This window comes from Dicentrarchus labrax, unplaced genomic scaffold (assembly GCF_905237075.1).
Source record: "Dicentrarchus labrax unplaced genomic scaffold, dlabrax2021, whole genome shotgun sequence".
Taxonomy (NCBI): domain Eukaryota; kingdom Metazoa; phylum Chordata; class Actinopteri; family Moronidae; genus Dicentrarchus; species Dicentrarchus labrax.
Genome location: NW_026136702.1, coordinates 17,323,136 through 17,344,610, shown reverse-complemented (window position 1 = coordinate 17,344,610; position 21,475 = coordinate 17,323,136). Strand labels below are relative to the sequence as shown.

The window sequence follows — 21,475 nt, the reverse complement described above, 5'->3', positions numbered from 1 at the left end:
CACACAAACACACAGCGTAAAAGTATTTTTTTAATGTCTGTGTGTTTTTAGAACTGTAGGACAGACTACAGGTTATTTTGTCCATTATGTCACATGTTTATTTCAGACACATATTGAAACTGTCCCCTGGGTTAATAGGGTTAGTCTACAGTGATGGGCTTTCCCGATGTCCAAAACTGTTAGAGTGACAGGAAATTATGAAATCTGGTCTTTCCATGATAAAATATTATATATATTAATAGTTTTGACTTCTATAGCTTGTTGGCATTAATATTTATTCAAAGCCTATGAACATATAACATCTTTCAGAGATAAAGTACATTTTCTATTACTATAAAAAAAAAAAAAAACTTTACCTTGATGCTATAATAAAAGCATTATTTCAATTATGCATCTATTAAAGGACCAGTGTGTAGGATTCAGTGACATCTAGTGGTTAGGTTGTAGATTGGAACCATTTAAATATAGAGGCTGCGAAACTTGTGAAAAGCGAGAAAGGCTGTATTTAGAGTAAGTGTTTGTCCATTCTGAGCTACTGTAGAATCATGATGGTTCAACACAGCAACCTCTGTAGAAAAGAACCTGCTTCCTCTGTAGATAAAATGGCTCATTCTAAGGTAATGAAAACACAACAGTTCTTATTTTCAGGTGATTATATACTAATTAAAATATACCTATGAATATTATATTCCATTTCTGCTAATAGATCCTCCTAAATGTTACACACTGGATATTTAGGAGCATGTAGATATAATATAGTTGAGATAATGAAGAATGAGGAAGAGAAGAGCATTTCCTGAATGTTTTCTTGTTTTGCACGTAAATTTAAAGGAAAATAAAGTCATCTGAATCTGAAACTGCCAATCGCTCCTGTGGAGTCCCACAAGGTTTCATCTTTGGTCCCATCCTCTTCTCCATCTACTTGCTTCCACTGAACCTCAATCTAGCACTCGCTCTTAGATCAGCCCCTTCCATAAGCTAATTTAAAATTAAAATAGAAACCTAGTTTTATTCTTTAGCATTTGTGTCCACCAGAATTTTGCCCTCTTATCTTATTTAATTTATTTCACTGTCATTGTTTTGGTTGTATCAGTATTGTGCCACTTTTGCTATGTTTTATTATTTTTTAAATGTATTGTTTTTTGGCTTTTACCACTGTACAATACTTCTGCTGTGTTCCAAAATGTGCTCTATAAATAAACTTGAAATTGGACAAAAATGTAATGTCCTTCAGAGGTTACAGGTATACCAGTTATTTTAAAATATATGTCACAGACATATGCCACAGACATCAACACAGATAATATATTAGTCACACACCTCATCAGAGCCTCCGTCAGAGGGACGAGCCTTCTTGGCTGCAATCACTGGAGAGAGAGGCACTTCAAAATGCAGCTGAGGAAAGATGGGGGAGGACACAAAGCAAGGTCAGGACACAAGAATTAGTGATCAAAGTCAGAATAAGCTTTTGTAGGTTTAGAATAGAAAAAAACTTCTACAGCTGACTCACATTTCGTGTCCAGGTCAGGCGCTCTGTGTTGTAGCCCATCAGTGTCATGAAACAGGTGACAAACAGGTTCCACTCCGCATGAGCACTGGGACCACCAGGGGCGTTGTAGATGTTATACCACTTTACCAAAACCTGTATAATAACATATGAACCATTTTTTATGGGATTTATTAAATTAGTCAAGTTGAAAGGCAATGTCAGCAGAGTCACAAAACTATTTTCTTCCTTTTTAAAAGGAAAATGCTTCAAATCCATTTAGATTGAAGTGATTTTAAATAAAACACTGACAATCAACCAAAATAGTGATCCAGGCTTAGCATAATGGTAAATATGCATATAGTTACATATTCCATATGTACAGGTACTTAGAACATAACTATGCTGGCATATACTTATTGACCAATAAATAATAAAAGGTTTGTTCACACAAACATTCCACAAACCTTCATGGCAGCTTCTTTGGGCAGGATGAAACGAATAGCCTGAAGGCATTTCCTCACTGGAATAAAATAGAAGACAAAAGGGACAGAAAAGGTGACAATGGAGAAACACAAGATGTGATTTGAAGAGATATGACAGTGGGAAATAAACATGGTCATTTTACAAAAAGTTTTTCGTTTCTTTGCAATAAACAAGATAATTATGATAACAGCTCTTTTGTTAAGAGTGATATACTCAGTTTGTATATTCTGTTCTTGCTGTTCTGAGACAAATTCTGATCCTGCTTTAAGATGAACCATGTATGTGATATAAAAGTATTCATTACCGAGTGAAACTTCTGGGGCCACATGAGACTTTTTGAGGACCCAGTCTAGTCCAGAGGTTAAAGAAACAAAAAGAGGTTTGATGGCTTGAATCTCTGGACCAACTGAGAAAACTCGGCTAATATAAATTCAAGAACCACAATTAATCATTTTTAATGATTAATTATTATGTTATTTTTTTCTGATGATGCCAATCCTGTTGGAAATTTTTTTGACCTCTTCTCCTTAAAATCAGAAAACAAAAAAGGAAATTAAAAAGGAACCATCACTACAACAGTAATTAGTGTTACTGTGTCTCCTAACAACTCTGACCAATAAGATTCCTAATCAACGTCACCAGGCAATCTTAATTGGACATCCAGAGTGGGAAAGGTCAGGGAAGAGGTGGATAAATGCCATTTCATTAGAGGTAGAAAGCCTCGTCTGTAGGATCGATTACTAACTAATGGGCAAGAAACGCATGGCAAAGACATAAAGCAAGAGACACACACAAAAGGCAGACAGAGTCATACACACACTTTAGTGAAGCAAAAAACAAAAGGTGAGCTTTACAAAAAGCTAGGTGAGATTAAGAACCTTCAAGGTTCATGGTCAGAGAGGATGTTGAGCTCTGAACAGACCCAGGGACCCATATGTGGTAAACAACACAAAAAAGATACACAGGTAGACCTCTGCTTTAATTAGCTAGAAAATAAAATACATTGTCAGCGTAATGCATATTAATTACTCCTTTAATACTCAGTCCTCAGCAAGCATTTGCTAAAGAGACATAAAACCGGATTTTGGCTAGTGTCTCCAGTCATTTACAAGAATTTCTGACTTGAACAATGCACAAGCAATTATCTGTTACACATCAAACATAAGAAAAACCAAACTTTACAGAGCTGCAGTCTGAATTAAACATGTTTGACAGGCAGATACATTCCCCAACAAGACTGCTAGTGTTTTACACAACTTGCAGAGGAAACATAATGTTAAAATAAAAGAAAGCAGTAATTAAACAATAATCCAACATGACATGGATATATAAGAGAGATGTTTTATGGGTATTGATAACTACATTTCGTTTAGATTCTATTTTGACAAGGAATCTATATTTTTATACTTTTTATCTTTGTCTACAGGTCAGTTGGAACAACTGAAGGGGGAAACAGACTTTAGTAAAGCCTTAACAAGGAAGAAAAGTTGGAATGACGCCGTCTTTACGTCACGCATGAGTTACACTGACTCTGGAGTTTATTCAGATGGGAGGTGGCATCAGCAATTTCCTCAGTAACAACAAAGAGGCTGACTCACGTTTGTTTAAAAAAAAAAAAAAAAAAGAGCGTCACAGAAGCTCCCAAGCTCAAATTAATTGATTGATTTCTTTTTGTTTTTTTAACTCAAAAATTGATTTTACTGGTCTGTAGAGGGAATCTAGTGGCTTAGCAGAGAAAAGCAGGCCTTTCAAATTTGAGTGAATACACTGAATTGATGTGGACCGACTTTAACATAAAGCTCATGGACCTCAACACAAATAATGACATTACCAAGTAACAGCAAACATGTATCTTTATGCTCTATTTTCAGACCTAGAAACAAGCACATTACCTTACCAGTGTGTAAAGAGAAGGTGTGAATTTTATTGACCAGAGGAACAGACAAGTTGCGGTTCCCACACAACACATTTCCATTTTCAATACATCTTTCACTTCATCCATGCACATAAGCCTTCCACTCTCATCCCTCTAGTAGTTATTAGTAGGTAATTATTTACATGTGCAAAAAGGTTGATTTTAATTTTCTATATGTGCAACCCATTTCCAAAGGGAGATGATAAAGATCTGAGTTTAAGTTTCTATATAGTCCAATTTTAACTAGCTTGTTTGCCACAGATAATTAAGAAAAACAGATTAAAAGATTGACCTAAATAAGGCATGGAAACAAGAAAATATTCCTGTGGATCTGTTTTTTCTCTCAGAGCTACACATGGACACTTCACTGATGTAGGAGCGTAATCACTATCAGAGTGTGTGTGTGTGTGTGTGTGTGTGTGTGTGTGTGTGTGTGTGTGTGTGTGTGTGTGTGTGTGTGTGTGTCTTGTAATGGCATCCTCAATACATCAAGATTATACGTCACTGTGTAACAGCGTAGGGCAGCTCTCAAACCTAATTTCCAGGACCTAACTGCTCTGACTCAGCTATCTGTGTGTGTATATGTATGTGTGTGGTCTAACTGAAAAAGTACACATTTCAACAACAGAAAGCAACAACAATTAAAGCTGCAAGCAGCGGTGAACGGGCCCTAGCACTCCACGCAACTCGGGGTGTGCTGCGGCCACGTCACGTGCCATCGTAACACGTGCGGACCACAACATGAAACTTTCCCGCAAATCAGATCAAAATCGCCACGCGGCGCTTACTTCCTGTTGCCAGTAGGTGGCGCTCTCACTATTACTGAATATCATCACATAGATGTGTTCAGGGCAGGATTCTTATCAGACAAGTGAAGTTTGGAGCCCAATGGACAATGTACACTGAAGTTATAGCCAACTCCTGTTTTGTGGCGGTACATCAAAATTTGATGCCATGCCACAGACACGCCCACTCACCACATTCATCAAATATCATCAACAATGTGTTTTGCATTTTATAACTAAATTTCAGCTGGATCTGATCATCCTGCTAGGAGTAGAACATGAAAGTATAAAATGTGATACTTCCTGTTGCCACTAGGTGGCGCTCTCACTATTACTGAATATTATCACATAGACGTGTTCAGGGAGGGACTGTTATCAAACATGTCAAGTTTCATTGAGATCAGACCATGTACACTTCAGTTATGACAACTTCCTTTTTCATGGCGAATTGTCACAATTGGACGCCACACCATGGGCACGCCATTCGACGGAATGTTGCAAATAGCAGAACTTTAAATCATGAATGTCTTTAGATTGCGCTGATTAAATCTGAAGTTGATCCTGTTGGGTTTGGGTTAGGGGTCCAAGAGGCTTTTTTGCTTGTCCCATCATGATGCACATATGTACCAACTTTCATACATGTCAGTCATACGTGTCTTGGGGCCTGATTCTGGGGGGCGTGGCTAAGCCATTTTGCGACGCCCATCTACAGGACCAAGACAATATCTTAGCCTTCGCCACGACTGAATTTTGTGCAAAGTTTCATGAGTTGTCGGGCATGTTTAGCCCCCCAAAAGGTGTTAAAATGGTAACAGAAAAGCAGATTTTCGCACGTCGCCATGGCAACATGGTTCCACACGGTTCCACACAAGTTCTTAAGATTGATAAAATGTCATCGTCATCGTCCTAAGGAACTTCTGACAGAATTTCAGCTAGATAAGATCAATCTGCTTGAAGGTATACATAAAAGTAAAAAAAAATTCATTTCCTTTCACCACTAGGTGGCGCTCTCACTATTACTGAATATTATCACATAGACGTGTTCAGGGCAGGACTCTTATCAAACGTGAAGTTTCTTTGGGATCAGATCATGTATGCAGAAGTTATGACAAATCCCTCTTTCATGGCGAGTCGTTGAAATTCCACACCACGCCACACGCACACCGTTCGACGGAATGTCCTAAATAGCACAATTTTTAATCATAAATGTCTTTAGTTGGCTGTGTCCAAATCTGAAGACGATCCGATCATTTCCCTAGGAGGAGTTCGTTCAAATACAACATGTGCAAATCGCCAGAAATGGCCGCTAAATCCAAAATGGCCGACTTCCTGTTGGGTTTGGGATATGGCGCCCACTGGATTTTTTGTTCGTCTAGATAAGATCTACGTGTGTGCCGATTTTTATGCATATTGGTGAAAGGGGCCCCGGGTGGTACAGTTTATGGGCCCCTCAGGGGCCATTTTGCCATGCTCATAGTGGGACCCTAGAAAATACAAAAGTTTTGGAGCATGGGAAAGACTCCAAATATGCGTTTGTTTAGTAGGAAAAAGAATTCCTTCAATTACAATAGGGCCTTCGTACGGTCAGTGCTCGGGCCCTAATAATAGCAGCAATAGCTATAGTATACCTATTGTACAGTATTATACCAGTTATATAACTATTGTATCTGTGCATAGAGTTTGTTTGTTTCTTTGCAGTTGCTGTGTGTTTGTGTAAAAAGTAACAGTAAAACAATCATAGAAAGAATTTCTTAAGTGTGTTTGTGTTTATGTGTGTGTGTCTCACCGAGCTCTGAGGTAGCAATCTCTGGGATGGAGATCCTCATCATTGAGCCACTGCTTAGTTCCTAGAGAGAGATTGTGCACAAATTCAAATTATACACTTTCAGTTCAATTTCATATCAGTGCAATGTTACTAGGTCAGCTCTGTTTGTTAGGACAAGCAGGGCTGAGTGCTGAGACAATAAACTATCTACAGTAAACACTACGCTCAACTATAAATCTATTCCCACTGCAGAAAACATAATCTAAAACAGCAGACATTTTGACCTGTTATAGAAGAAAAGGGACAGGCGTGACTAATAGCCCTGACAGCGAGACAGCATGCACCATTACCACGATCCTGAAACTGAAGCAGCTAAATGGAATTCAGCCATTATTAGGGACAGAGCCAGCGACCGCTGGAGGTCCCTATTGTATTTGCTATGTTTCTTCTTACTTATTATTTTTAGCACTTTTGATTGCGTTTTTGCGCCCCTGAACATATACAAAAAGTCAATTTTATTTGGCAAAGTGGTCAGGCCTGGTGATAAATTTTATATTCTATGCGTCGCTTTCGGGTTGGCCAGTAGGTGGCGCTACTATCATGAAAAATGCGTTTAGGCTAATAACTTCTGCATAGTTTGTCGCACATTCAAAAAACTTATATCCACGCGTTCGGTGAATGGAGCTTAATCTTCCTATATAGGCCCCGCCCACTTCCGCCTTTTTATTTTTTTTCGTTAGAGCGCGAAATGTCCTTAAACTACTTTTTCATGTTCCTCCTAAACGCTTTGTCCGGTTCGCACAAAATTTTTCACCTAGCACCTGGAGACCGCCCTGGCAAAAAAAGTAATTTGAACATTTTTGAAATTTCAAACAAAAAGCACGCTATAAAGTTAGCACTTCCTGTGGATTTTTTGTAAAAAAAGGAAGTGGACCATTTCTCCACATTGGTTTGTCCGATTGACACCAAACTTGGGTCCATAGTTCCACATGTCTTCCTTAAGCGTTGTGCATAATTTCAGGCCATTTCCACTAGGTGGCGTTTATATCTCTACAACGGTATGTGTGATTAAGATGAAACTTGGTACGATGCTTCCCCATGGCTCCCTGAGGCTCACTTAAAAAGAAAAAAAAATACGCCACTAGGTGGTGCTCTTTTGGCACGGTAAATCACTGTGCGGAGACCGTAATAGTTATGAATATGAAATTCACAGGGCACGTGTAGAGTAGTGCCTGAAGCTCACATACCAAAAATCGTGTTTGTCGTGTGTGTAGCGCCCCCTACAGGATAAAAAAACAGCAGCCACGGCGCCACGTTTCACCGATATGTACGAAACTCGGTAGGCACGTGTAACATGCCGGGACGTACAAAAAAGCCTCTCGGACCCATACCCGAAACCCCACAGGAAGTCGGCCATTTTGATTTAAAGTTTCACTTTCGGCGAACTTTTCGCGTTGTATTTGAGCGAACTCCTCCTAGGGATTTTATCGGATCTGCTTCAAAATTGGTCAGTACAGTCAAAAAATGGTGCTGATTAAAAGTTGTGCTATTTGAGACTGTACGTTGAACGGCGTGTCTGTGGGTTGAGGTCAATGTTGGCCACTGAATTCTGTTGTCATACAAACTGATTGAAAAGTTGAGCTGTGACTGTACATTAAACCGCGTGCCAGTGACAACTTGTCCATTTCAGCAGATTCGCCATAAAATAGTGCTCATAACTTCAGTGTGCAATGTCCAATCTCCAATAAACTTCATATATTCTGAAACAGTTATGCCCTGAACACGTCCTCATAACTTCAGCGTACGTGGTCCAATGTCAATGAAACACTCTCACCTTGAACATGTTTACATGACAACATTCAGACATAGTGATAGCGCCACCTTCCGGCAACAGGAGGTAAGCGCTGCGTGGTGATTTTGAGCTGATTTACGTGACATTTTCGTGTTGTGGTCCGCACGTGTTATGACGGCACGCGATGCGGCCGCAGCGCGCCCCGAGTTGCCCGGAGTGTGAGGTCCCGCCCAACTCTGCTTGCAGCTTTAATTAATCTTATTATTTACACCTTTTCCTACTGTGACATGTCCAAATGTCTGTTGTGAAAAAGACTCATTGTCTATCACATGGTACTGAAATACCTTGACAAAGAAGCAAACATCCAGCTTAATAGAAAAATAAATTGGTGTGTGCAATGATTCATTGTCTCCAAGTACACAGGAACCAACACTGGCACTGAATTATCCAAACTGCTGCTGCTGCTCTATGTATCAGATTAAACGTTCAATCACATCCAATCAGTGATGTCTCAGCAGGTGTTTCCTGAGTGGGATCTCGGCCGAAGTACAAGAAGTTTCAACTTGTTTAGAAACAGTCTGGTGTAGACTTAAAGCAGCAACAATGAATTTTTTTTTTTTTTTTTTGGTTCTGGCAACTCCTGTGAACAAAAGGGGTAATGTGTCATTTCATTGATTTCAAAGGATATCTGACTAAATCCAACCTGGTGGCAGGCATTAAGAATAACTAGAAACTAAAATCTTCTCGCTGATGGTTTTATGTGTTTATGTGGGTCACATAGAGGCATTAGTATTACATTTTCCACATCCAAAATCTGAATTACCCATCACAATTTACAACCCATAGGCAGAATACCCTAAATATCTTTTCATTTTACAAAAATGATCAATATCTGTATTTTCCCCCCAAAAAATAAAAAGATATCAATAAAAGTAAAATTTGTGTACCATTGTAAATGTAAACATTGTGTAAAAAAAAAATCAGCATTTTGTATTGTTTAAGTGTACTGAACACAAACACACCTGTATGTGTTCCAAATATTTCATAACCAATTACTGTTGTGCTACTTTAAATAAATCACAACAATTGCAGATCTAGAAAAATAACAGAACCATATTTTTAGCTGTGAATGAAGACTTTTTTTTTAGGATTATAAAGTACACATTATTACAGTAGTTTAGCTCAATTATTCTGAATAGTTGTGTTATAGAGCAAAAAAGGACCACAACATCTTGTTGCTTAAATGTCACATTTTCTCCAGAAGGGTTTCACGGCACAGCTGAACTGATGAGAAGGAACCTTGATAAGAAAATAAACTGTCGACCTGACAACTAACAGAGAGCACCTGGTGCTTTGAAAAACTCCAGCGAACTGCATTGGCAAACAATTGGTCTTCAGATTGACACATGAAAGGGTCAAAGGGAGAATCAATGAAGGGAATATGTCGAGAAAGCAGCAGCCTGAAGACACTGATTTTCACTTCTACACTGGGTAGTTTCTTTTGATGCGAGTGCGAGAGAAAGAAACAGTGACTTTCTCTTAACGTGTGTATTCTGTAGAGTCCCAGGGCTGAAGAGACTGTCTTTACCAAGTCTGACAGGACTGACCCAGGAGGCAGAAACACACACACAAACGCTCACTGCTTTATGGCTCCCATTCACAAATATTACTGGGCCTGAATCTCTCTCTCTCTCTCTCTCAACAATACCTTCAGGGAGACACACACAGCTGTGAAACCAAACAAGGTTGAAATATGAAAAATGTTTAATGACACAACAAGTTAGCATTCAGTCTAGTCCACCTCCAATATGATTTTTTGTTTAATTTCTGCAGTTTGAACCTAATGAATCCACTGAACATCAAAAGATAAGCGTGTCAATCAAAAAACTATGAGTGCTGACTTAACAAATAGTGACTTAAATTGCCAGAGGTATAAAATTAAACATGACTCTGGAACAGCAAAGAAATCAATCTTATGAAACAACTAATCTCAGCCCAGCTAGGAGTCCATTCGTCTAGGTATAGTACATGTAATCTGGGGTAGGGTTCATGTTGACGATATTCAAAATCCCCTTTCAGTCTGAGCTGGTGTAATTTAAACCATCAACAGATTAGACCAATCCTTGTAAACTCAATTGCAGGGAAAAAATTATTATAAAAAGCCCTACTCTAGTAAAAGTGTTGGAGGTAGCCCGCGCACACCACACACACACACACACACACACACACACACACACACACACACACACACACACACACACACACACACACACACACACACACACACACACACACACACACACACACACACACACACACACACACACACACACACACACACACACACACACACACACACCAACTTACCAGAGTGACCCGGTTGCAGACAGGGTCCCGCAAGGCATGGATGTAAGGCGTGGTTTGTTGGAAAGTGTAATCTTCCAAAAACGAAGCTTCGTGGTGTTTAATGTTTGGACCCCTCAGCTCTGACACTGGTGAGGGCATAGCGGCCTGGAGGAGAGGGGAAGAAATAGAGAGGTGAAGCAAAAGTAGGAAGAAAGGAGGAAAACAGAAGGAAATGAAGTGAGCAGCCAAGATGAGGTGACAGAATGTAAATTCTAAAATAGGTAGTAAAAAAAAAGACATGGGTTGTAAAGTTTTTGAGAGATTGTTTCCTGATTATTTCAAGCAGCAAAACTGAATAATTATAAAAACAAGAAACCAAATCAAGCCCCCATGTTTACTGTGATAGATTATCTTTCTCTGTGGAAATTCTTTTTCAGACAGTAAAACATTGAATAGCAACAAGGAGATAAACCGATATCTGCAACTGTGCAGATGATATGAATGCACAGAGGTAAAGTAACACAGGCACAATTTTGTAAAAAAAAAAATAATAAAAAATGCATTACTAGAGAAAAATAAATTCAAGCCTTTGAAACTATCAGCGCATTGAGAAGAATATGTTTACAACATATGGAGGTACCTCATCCAGTCTTTGGAGGTGCCTACTGCCAGCGTTAGCCGGCGTGCTAACACTGTCCATCGGCGTGCTCAGGTGAGGGAGGTGGTTTGTGAGACTGAAAGGGGGCGACAGGAGGCCATGGACAAACACCTTACTGACCTAGAGGAACACCAAAAGAAGACAGAGCAGAAATGTTATTTATAATTGTTATCTACAGAATGTAAAGACTGCTGTGTTTTACACTGCTGTGATGGACTAATCTGACCCGGTCTTACCCTGGTGATTCCTGTGTAGAGAACCAGACTGCCACAGGCCTCCAGGACCAGCATGGCATCTATATTCTGTGGGCCAAAGTTTTATTGTCAGACATGTTAAGTCACTAGGGCAGCAGTTAACAAATATTTTCATTGTTGTTTAGTCTGCTTATAATTTTCTCAATCGATTGTTCGTTCGACGTATTTAAATTGCTGGTTCCTTCTGACCACCAGTCCAAAACCCAAAGATATTTAGGTTTGCTCTCTGAGAGCTTTTAGTATTCATGCTTACAATTAATCAATTATCAAAACTGTGGCTAGATACCTTTCTATATCTATACACTTACATCATCGAAGAGTAAAAAAATAAAGCAGTTGTATACAGAAGAACAAAATTGAAACAAACTAGATAGCTCACATCAAAACTAAAAACAGCCAAAACTGCCTGTGCATCCCCATTGTCTATAACATCACAGATGAGAACGATAAGTTGCTCTTCTTTTTTTTTTTCTTCTCTTTTAATTTTAGGAAAGAAAACACCACCACAGTCCCTGTAGCACCCAACATCATAGCCCACAGTTTACATTTACAACACTGGTATCTAGCGGTTGGGGGTTTTAACACAAAAATCAATACAGCAATCGAGAAAATATAGCAATGCGATATTTCCTTAAACTCCTTAGAAATTATTCTAAAAATTCAAATAAAATGATAACTAAAAAATAAAACCTAATCTAATACACATCCTTTCTAGATCAGCTAAAACTGCAAAAGTAACTTAAAAGCTATCTACAAGTAGGTAAACTGGAATTGAATTAAAAACAATAAAAACATTACAAACATTTCAAAATATAATCACACACACACACACCACACACACACACACACACACACACGTTTTTGATATGTAATGGGAGCAAATAAAGGCGTAATTATATCAGATGGAACATCTGGTTGCATTAAACAGGATACAGTAACGCCTCCTACGCAGTATTCACAACTTCACACTTCCCACACAAGAATTTGATGTTAAATAAATACACGGATGCTACAGCCCAGTGATGAAATCCATACACAAATATATACATATCACAAAAACAGAGACAGTGAAAGCAGAGGAGTCTGAAAATGTTCATAGCTGCCAACTGCATTGTTTTCAGAAACATATTGAATATTTCTGTCTGTCAGTTTTCAGTGGTGGCAGTGTCAAACCCAAAAATCCCGGACTACGCTTGTTTGCAGATATTTCAGTCTAACTAACGCACACAAATGCATAACTCACTTTATTTTATTTAACTTTTTGGTTCACTACCAACTTTTGCCAAATATATCTAACTGAACATCACTGTCTACTCTTCATCACAAATATGCCAACAAAAAGACATGAAATGATCTACAACAAGTAAATTGGGTGGGTATTGATTAGGAAACGTATCATGACCGCCCTGTCCAACTCTCTGTAAATCTTATAATTATATTATATTTTGTAATATACCTGCAGTGGCTCTGCATCTTTGGCAGGGATGGTTGTGACGGAGGTGAAGATGAGTTGAGACGTATCGTTGCTCTCAATAAACTTCACACATCTGTGGAAACAATGAAAAAGTTTTGAACTTGTAAAGATGTCAGGGGGGAGAGACAGACAAGTTTGTCTGGTGGTCTATGCATTTGAGTGATCAATGTTTCTGTAAGGACCATTAAGTAACTGTTATACTGCTCTGTAGGACCTTAAATTTAGATCATTTGAGACTTTTCCAGACTCTTTATGGGCCCTGAGGTTCCATAATATAAAGTACGTGCATGCTAGTGGAGTCTGTATCAAATATTCATTGTGTTTGTTTGTTTACCTGAGCTGTTGGTGAGACTCCACCAGGAAACAGAGGTAGCGGTTCTCACAGAGGTCAGAGGTCAGGAATACTTTAGACGCCTGGCTGCTCATCTCCCTGAAAAAAGGTGAAGATTCATGTGAAATAACGGCAGTTACTGAACAAGAAGAAAAGCAATAAAACACAACAACACAAAAAAGGGGATCAATTTCACAAACATTTTGATAATAATCTACTAACGTTTACCATCGCTGCCAGGAGCAAGCTTAAATTATCTTCATTTCATTTTTGAGCTAGAAGTGGTCGGGACCTTTTAAGTCGGTGAGAATGGTTCTAGGTATATAGTAGAGGTGGGCAATCTATATCGTTTGCGATAATATCGTCATTGTTGTTTTGACGATGTGCAAATTTCCATTATCGAGTATTTAAATTACTTCGCCAAAAACATTTAAACGCACGCGAAAACTCCTCACATCCACTTAATACACGCATGGCAGGATTCAGTCTCACAACTAGTGACCTCTCGCTAGCATCCTCCTTGCAACAGTTTAGCAGCGCGTTGTGATGGTAGAGAGAAAATGCAAGCACCTCCAGTCCCTGAAGCTACCGGTACTTCAGATGATTTAGTGCCGAGACGTGGGTCTACCTCTCTGGCAGAAGAGCGCTGCAAGTTGAAATCTGTTCAACTTTTAACACCGCTGGGCGCTCAGAAAATGAGTTTTTGAGCGCTCTAAGCGCTAAAAACGCGTTTGGTGGACACAAGCCCTAACTCAGACAATTCCAATCACATTTTAAAGGATATCGACTGATTATCGTTATTGCCAAAATCCCAAAAAATAACAAGATATTATTTTTTGCCCACCCCTAGTATATAGCTCTCTTTTGATGCTGTCATTGATTGGTCAACATAAACCTTTTAGTAGTTCAATAATTCTAAATAAAGTAGCTGTCCAGTCATGGCAAACTGCTTCACTTGACTGGGGTTTGTGATTAAAGAATAAAATAAAATTACATTATAAATAAGTATTTATATTGATGTTCTGTTATTCAAAAAGAACACATTTCTGGGTTTCTGTTGAAGATGCAGGTAATGACAGATGGTGACACACACTTTATGAGAATAAGCTGATACATTTTCTGTAAATCGTAAAAGCTATGTGTCCTGAAGCTCAGGTGTTATAACTAAGTCAAAGGCTACGTAGCCTTACATTACTGGACTTGCCAGAACAAAGGGCATCAATCACAAGACAAAGTTGAAAACATTAAAATCAACTCTCAATACTCGCAATCATTTTCAGTCACTGATGTAAGTGAATCAAGTGCCTGCACAGACTCTGCATCTGTTTTCAGTAGGGTTCAGTCCATGTAATTACCTGTGACAGCCAGCTGTGACCGTCTCACTCCACAGCTGCTCCATGCAGAGGTCGGGTACAATGGGCTCCATCTCGGGCACCAGCACCGTCTCATTGACCGTGCTGTTGGGAGAGGATAACAAGCCATGGTGCCCCCTCGGGGATGGGCTGTGGAAAGAAGTGTTAAAACGAGAAGCACCCGAAAAGGACGGAGCCGCCATTCCTGGAGAGTGGGCACGGCTGGAAAGGTAGAGAATACAAAAAGAAGAAAGGGGTGAGTTTTTGACCACTAGAAACACTGTGGAGAAGCGTTTTGATGAATGGGTCTTTCAGATGTCATTTGTGTTCACACACAATACTAGATTTGCTAAATTATTTGAAATGAATCATTTGAAATGTTATGTTTTCAGGACATTTTTAAATCCCCTCCTACCTGTCCTGTCATCTATGTCACAGATGTGTTTTCTAGATTGCTTCTTTAAAATAAAAAAACACAAAGTGCCTCTATTCACCTGAGGGCGGCCATGTTGGATATACTCGGGGAATGAACACGAGAGTGTAATCCTGGTGAAGACGTTATGACCCTGCTCTGGTGGCTGTGCAGAGCGCTGTAGTGGAGAGGAGAGCTGGTACCAACAGCACAACTAGGAGCAAAAAAACAAGGAGGTCAGACAATAGCAAGGGACCAGACATGCTTTCAAGCGGACAAATCTATGTTTATACTTCTTTTCTGTACTTGATTTTGTTTTTGTCAATCTCAAGTTGTCTTCATTATTCATTCATTCAAATGTCGGTCCTAAGATAGATCTGTGACAGGATTGACTGTCTCATCTTTAATTGTGTCTTTTAGTCTCGATGCATAGATTTTACTGAACTGCTATTGATGTTGTCTTGGACAGGTTTTGCTTTTGATTTAGTTTAGATTTTTTTTTTTTAAATAGTTGCACACATGATTGAGGACCTTCCATATGAAAGCCAAATGCCAAATTGCAGGGCCTAACTAACACCTAAGGTGATGTCATTAAATTGATTAAAATTATTAATCAATTATCAAAATAATTGCCGACTAATTTTAACTGTCTACTGACTAATTGATTAATCAACTAGTTCCACTTCCACTACCTTGTTCCAGTACTGGGACCAAGCCCGGTTGCCCCACTGCCACCAGGGGAATCCAGGCGGGAGATATTACGTAGGTGAGAGGTCAGGAAGCCCGATGCCATCAGACCCAACGGCGTGCCAACTGGATCCGCTGTACACCGCAGGACAGTAGAACGTTCCTGGTGGTAGTAAACAGCTGGAGGTTAGGGACAGGTAGAGTTTCTGTTTTTGTTTGTGTGTGTGTGTCTGTGTGATCACTCACATCAGGCGTGACCTTGCGCAGGGCCCAGACGGAGTGTATTCCCTGTACAGTATCATAGGAGACAACGACAGAGGGCTGACAGCAGCTGAACACTATCTTCATGTTGGCGTCAGACGCATACTGCACACGGGAGCCTTCAAACAGACCTGGAAAAACGCACACATACACAGAATCAGGTCAGAACTACTCATTCAGAAGGGTCGAAAGAGACAGAGAGTGTGGGAAAGTATGCGTGACTGAGTGATTGTGTGTGACTGTGTGTCGTACCTGTAGGTTTACACACTACTGGTGCAATCTCGTCTACAGGATGCAGCATGCTGAACACTGTAGGCAGAGGTTCCCTGTAGAGAAAAAGAGCTCAGTGACTCAGTTACCTTCCAAACTCTGTGTGTGTGTGTGTGTGTGTGTGTGTGTTTACATGACTGTGTAACTAGGGAGGTCTTTAATGTAGACACACATTTTTAGGTTTTTGCTCTTTGATCACTGCATCACTTCACATGGGTGTTTGGATTCGTTTACTGTTGCTCTTTGCTGCGAGCTTGTGTATGCATATGCATGAGTGTGCAGTGTTATTGTGTACCCGGGGGCGCCAAGTTGTGCATCGGTCGCTGCGTTTTTTCTTTCCAACAAAAGTCCAAATTTGGTTGCCCAGACATTTGAGACCTGTAGGAGACAAGACGGGATAGACTTCTTTCACATATTGTAATTTTGTGGTGTATTAATGATAATAAAAATGTTCACCTTTATTGTTTAAATTTTACTTGATTAAGCACAGACACAAATGCCATTTGTACATCTTGACAAGCAGACATAGGCAACTCTTTAAACCTGCATTAATTGATTTCTCCAGTCACTTGAAACAAGTTGCAAGCACAACATATAATCACCTTTTAGTTAGCAAACAGTTTTAATTAAATGCTCCACCATGTTCACCAGCTAGTCACTTGTGGACAATGACAAACAGCTGTGACCAAAAACTACTGAGAGTGGGGAGAGTGAACTGAAACAGTGAAGCTGCAGCCAGACAGCTAAACAATGAGCTGCAACTCACTATAAAGCTGAGGGGAGCTGCAGATTCGGGCGATAATTCTCGGTAGGTTTATCACTACGAGTGACCACTTTCCCATTACATATTGCCCTTTGATACATTATTATAAAAAATATCGATCATAGCCACTTTACAGTCTTGTTTGGGATCTAGTTTCCATTACAGAATACTAGGAGTGGAATGGTTCAAGCTAAAAAATCTGAATCATTCGGTTCGCTAATCACAGCATCAGGGTGTGTATGTATTGTTCAGGTCATTTGAAATAGACTATGAGGTCAAAAAGGCATGAACAGAAAAGGAAAAAACTTCAAATAAAGTTACTGCGCGAAAAAAAAAAGGTTCACACTGATATCTCAGTGAAACTTCTCAGTTGACATTGATGCAGTGCAGGGTGCAGCTGTCAGTCAGTCTTGGAAATGGCAAGTGGACAAGACAGAGTAGCCTCGAGTTAGAGGATCCCCACACTGCTGTATGGGAGCATTACGCACTTAGTGTTACAGTTACAGTGTAACTGTTTGCACGCACTGTGCAACACGTTATGCTAGCAGTAATACTTCCAATACAATAAATCATTTGTGTTGACATGATTCCAGTGTGTCCGCTGACAGCACAAGGATGAGACAGTCTGGTAGGAAAGAGCAAATCCTTTTCCCCACAGTATTTAAACAGCCTCTGCATGCAGATTCAGACAATATCAGGGGGGTTTACAGCAAAAGATATGCAGCCATATGCAGTCGTGGAGGATGCAGGATTTCAGCATATCATTAATGTGGCCATTTTGTGCTTTTCTTTGCCACTTCCTAAGACAGTTGAAGGGTCAACTAGAGAGGGTTTCAGTGTCAAGGACACCCCATCCAGGGGATGCTTCCTCCTGTTGCAAAGGCTCTCACAAGGATTTTCATACTCTGTTCAAAACACCAAGCTGTTGTCTGCTTGCCTCTTTAATCACTTCAATCACTTTATGAGAGTGGGTGTCATTTCCGCTACTAAATATCCAACACTTCATCACCACCTCCATAGGCCTCAAGCAAGAGAAGCAAACACAGGAGGAAAACATGATTTCCTCTGAGCAGCCCACAAACACCGTTTCTACAACTTACCGAGATCTCTCTCTCCCTCTCTCTCAGACACACACACACACACACACACACACAGGTATCTGATATTGATGGGGTTCATTCGCATTGTCAGCGATCCAAAATTTTCATTATTATCAGTTAGCCAGACAATGGTTCAGCCCTGGGGAATAGCACTAATCTGACTAACACACACACACACGCACGCACGCACGCACACGCGCACACGCACACGCACACGCACACACACACACACACACTAAAAGAAGCAGCATCCGGCATTTATATCGAAAAGAAACAGCTAGGGACTTTTTACTCAGTGGAATATACGAGTCAGATAGCATGACCGTTTGAAAACACTGCCACTGATGTTACACCTACAAAATTAGAAAGTCGTACAATACGACTGGGCTGTCTGTGGAAAGTTAGACCAAAGGAAACCAAAGTGACGAGAAAGGAAAATCCAGCTAGCTGACATTTAGCTGATGCTTTAGAAACTCTGCAAGTCTTGACTTTTCTCTTCCTGTAGTATGAAAAAGTCCCCACTAGTGCTCTCTCACCTGGAAGGGTAGCGGTGATATGAAATCCTTCCCGGTCACTGTGTGAACATTGACACAGCTACTCTGGACGATACACACAGTCTGCTCCACTTCCTCCTCTGCAAAACAATATTAAAGATATCTTCTTTATTAACTTTAATTTGAACTGTAATGTAAATTAATTGAAATTAACCTGAAACAAGACTTGCTTCTCAATAAAAAAAAAATTTTTTTAATGATACAGTACCCTCTTTCTTGTTCTTAGGAACAGCAAAGTTACACCATAAGGCCTGCAGACAAAATAAAAAGAGAGTCAAATCCTACAAATGTTTGTTTGAGATGTAATTGACGTCTACATTTTCCATTGAGTCTCAAAAAATACTAATCAACACCCTTTGCAGAAGAGCATCACAATGGTTTATGGTGTAAAGACAGCATTCAGTAACCGACCTGCTGCACTGGGCTGTCGACGGTGAAGGCCTTGTACACGTTGGAGGCTTGGGTCCGGCTGCCCTGGCTCCAGACGACGACGGTTCCTGCTGTGTAGAGCTCCTCTTCGAACTCCACATCCTCCTCCCTGACTCTCATGCACCCTTTTCTAAGCTGCCAGCATTCCTGCCAATCAAAATACATCCATTGGGTCAACACAAGGACAGAATCAGAAATACAAACTGTACAGACTTGAACTTGGTAGTATTATCTATTGCAGTTATTATATCAATTACAATGCTACTTTTACACACAAAAACAAAGATTTTCAGTTCCATGCAAGAACATATTATATTTCCTTACTTTCTGCTGTTGGACTCTGTTATTATCCTTGTATGCTACTTTTTCTAGGTGTTTCTTTAATGCTTAACAAACAGAAGTGCTTGTAAAGGTGGAATATTAGTACCATTATGTAAAATGTAATGCCATTCAGTCTCACCCTCTCTCTCTCCTGCAGACTAACTTCCTGCAGGGACCCCACCAGGCCGGCGGCACCATCTGACGACCAGAGCTCGGAGGCGGGCTGGAGCTCTCTGAGCTGCAGGTTGAAGGCATTTGGATGGTTCCTGCAGTGCTCGCGGCCAAATGGGACAAACGACTGCAATTCCCCTGCGGCGATCATCGTGGCTGTCTCTTCATACACGACTTCCGACATGAGTTCCAGATATCAGCATTATTTCTGGGAAGAAAGGGGGATGAGGAAGGCAGAAAACTGTTTACAAATAAGCAAGAAACCTTTTTCAATTTACTGGCCACATATTCTACCAGAAAGTACTGTTGTGCATGTTGTGCATGAGTTTCTGTGCCATGAAAGAAATCTAGAGCCATACCTCTACCAAGTGTCGTAAAAACATCCAAATCCTTAATATGAAACACCTTGTACAAACACATAAAAAAGGTTTTTAACCAAAATAATAGCTAAATTAAATATTAACTTAAAATTGCTGTAGATTTGGCAATACTGTACTAACCTATTGTCATGCCAGTGATGCACAACTTTAATCTGAAAAGGGAAATCCTAGCACCCAGTCAAAAAGAAGACAGCAGTGTTTACACTGGAGTTAGCAGGTCAACACAAAGACACACAAGAGTCCAGCTTCAAGAGCATAAAAACAAAAATCGTAATGAATTCAGAAAACAAGAAGCCAGAATCTTTCTAACAAAGCCGAGCTGATTATAATGAGCAGATTCACATGTAACATAAGATTAACTATAAGTGCTGTGTGAATAACTTTCACTTATTTCTATCTAGTTTAATTTCCATATCACTAAGTTAATCTCATCTAGGATGAAGACCCAAAGCAGGCTTTATGTTAGTTAACGTCACGTTGTCATGATATTGTTGGGATCCGCAGAGTAACACTGTTGACTCTGACACACGCTACATGCTAGCAGCTAGCTGGGAGTTTTCCACTCAAAAATGACCCCAACACAAAGTTCAGTATTTGACAGCCACTACGATGCCCTAAGTTATCTCAATAAACATGTTGACAGTCAGTTGGCTGTGGTTGAGAGGTCAGCTATAAAGTACTTTAGCATTAGCACGCTAATGCTAAACACCCGTAGAGTACCGTTGGACGTAAGCTAATGTTAGCTTCAGCTAGCTTTGAGTTAGCGGGGAGACATTTAGCCGCTAACCTGATAATAAGGAATAGTCTGGCTCTTGTCGCGGAGTCCTTTTCTTTCCTTTGTATGATCCTTGCTTGAGCACAACGTCGTCACCAGCGCCAACATTAAAACAACTCGGACCAGCTGCCAAACTGTGGATTTGGCTACAGCAGGTTTTTCAAATGAGCGCGGACATCTTTGCTGTCCCGACACTCTCTTCCTCCAAGAGTCAGCCAATCAGCAGCGAGGAGGACGGAAGGACAGCGCTGATAGGCTGCCTCCACCACGACGCTTCATCCAGAAGGTCTTATCCATCATCCTCCCTTTTGCCAGGTGTAGAGCTAGATCAGGAACATTGTGACTATTTGGGACACTTAATAATAATTAATCTGCCTGCCATGTGCAGTGGACGCCTCATATAGTCACACGTTGTATACATCCATAAAATGGGAATGTCATACTGAAATGTTGCTGCAGTGGCTCAACAGTATTACTAGTGGCTCATTCTTACCATGAATTTAAGATAAACCTTCTGCCACTACCTTATTTGTTGAAAAAATGTATATATTTCTTGGTCAATCAAATAATAATAAAAAAAAAATGTAATTAGCTTGCTTTCTTTCTTTCTTATTTTTCTTTTCTATTATTTTTTGTAAAATGTTATGGCCACGGCACATAATATATATTGTAAATTACGTTTTATTGGTGACATAATCATATTGACAT

At 39.9% G+C, this 21,475-nt stretch overlaps 1 protein-coding gene across 7 annotated transcripts in view; it reads right to left on the bottom strand.

Moving 5' to 3' along the window:
• anapc1 (anaphase promoting complex subunit 1) overlaps nt 1-20,964 on the bottom strand; it is a 56,592-nt gene extending 35,628 nt beyond the window's left edge. For 5 of the 7 annotated variants that reach the window (XM_051425393.1, XM_051425419.1, XM_051425428.1 and 2 more), the window contains exons 1-20: nt 20,780-20,964; nt 19,581-19,820; nt 19,103-19,267; nt 18,900-18,942; nt 18,674-18,771; nt 16,570-16,652; nt 16,257-16,330; nt 15,990-16,135; nt 15,749-15,906; nt 15,139-15,270; nt 14,648-14,866; nt 13,296-13,391; nt 12,944-13,034; nt 11,470-11,535; nt 11,216-11,353; nt 10,597-10,740; nt 6,459-6,519; nt 1,954-2,009; nt 1,511-1,642; nt 1,321-1,395 (exon numbers count right to left, since the gene is read on the bottom strand). In XM_051425393.1, the coding sequence (XP_051281353.1) occupies nt 1,321-1,395; nt 1,511-1,642; nt 1,954-2,009; nt 6,459-6,519; nt 10,597-10,740; nt 11,216-11,353; nt 11,470-11,535; nt 12,944-13,034; nt 13,296-13,391; nt 14,648-14,866; nt 15,139-15,270; nt 15,749-15,906; nt 15,990-16,135; nt 16,257-16,330; nt 16,570-16,652; nt 18,674-18,771; nt 18,900-18,942; nt 19,103-19,267; nt 19,581-19,796 (2,193 nt within the window). In that variant the 5' untranslated portion in view covers nt 19,797-19,820; nt 20,780-20,964. Of the gene's footprint in view, nt 1-1,320; nt 1,396-1,510; nt 1,643-1,953; nt 2,010-6,458; nt 6,520-10,596; nt 10,741-11,215; nt 11,354-11,469; nt 11,536-12,943; nt 13,035-13,295; nt 13,392-14,647; nt 14,867-15,138; nt 15,271-15,748; nt 15,907-15,989; nt 16,136-16,256; nt 16,331-16,569; nt 16,653-18,673; nt 18,772-18,899; nt 18,943-19,102; nt 19,268-19,580; nt 19,821-19,971; nt 20,018-20,112; nt 20,160-20,779 lie in introns of all 7 variants that reach the window. The other 2 variants (XM_051425401.1, XM_051425410.1) reach the window with 2 other exon arrangements.
• Nucleotides 20,965-21,475: the final 511 nt, after the last annotated feature.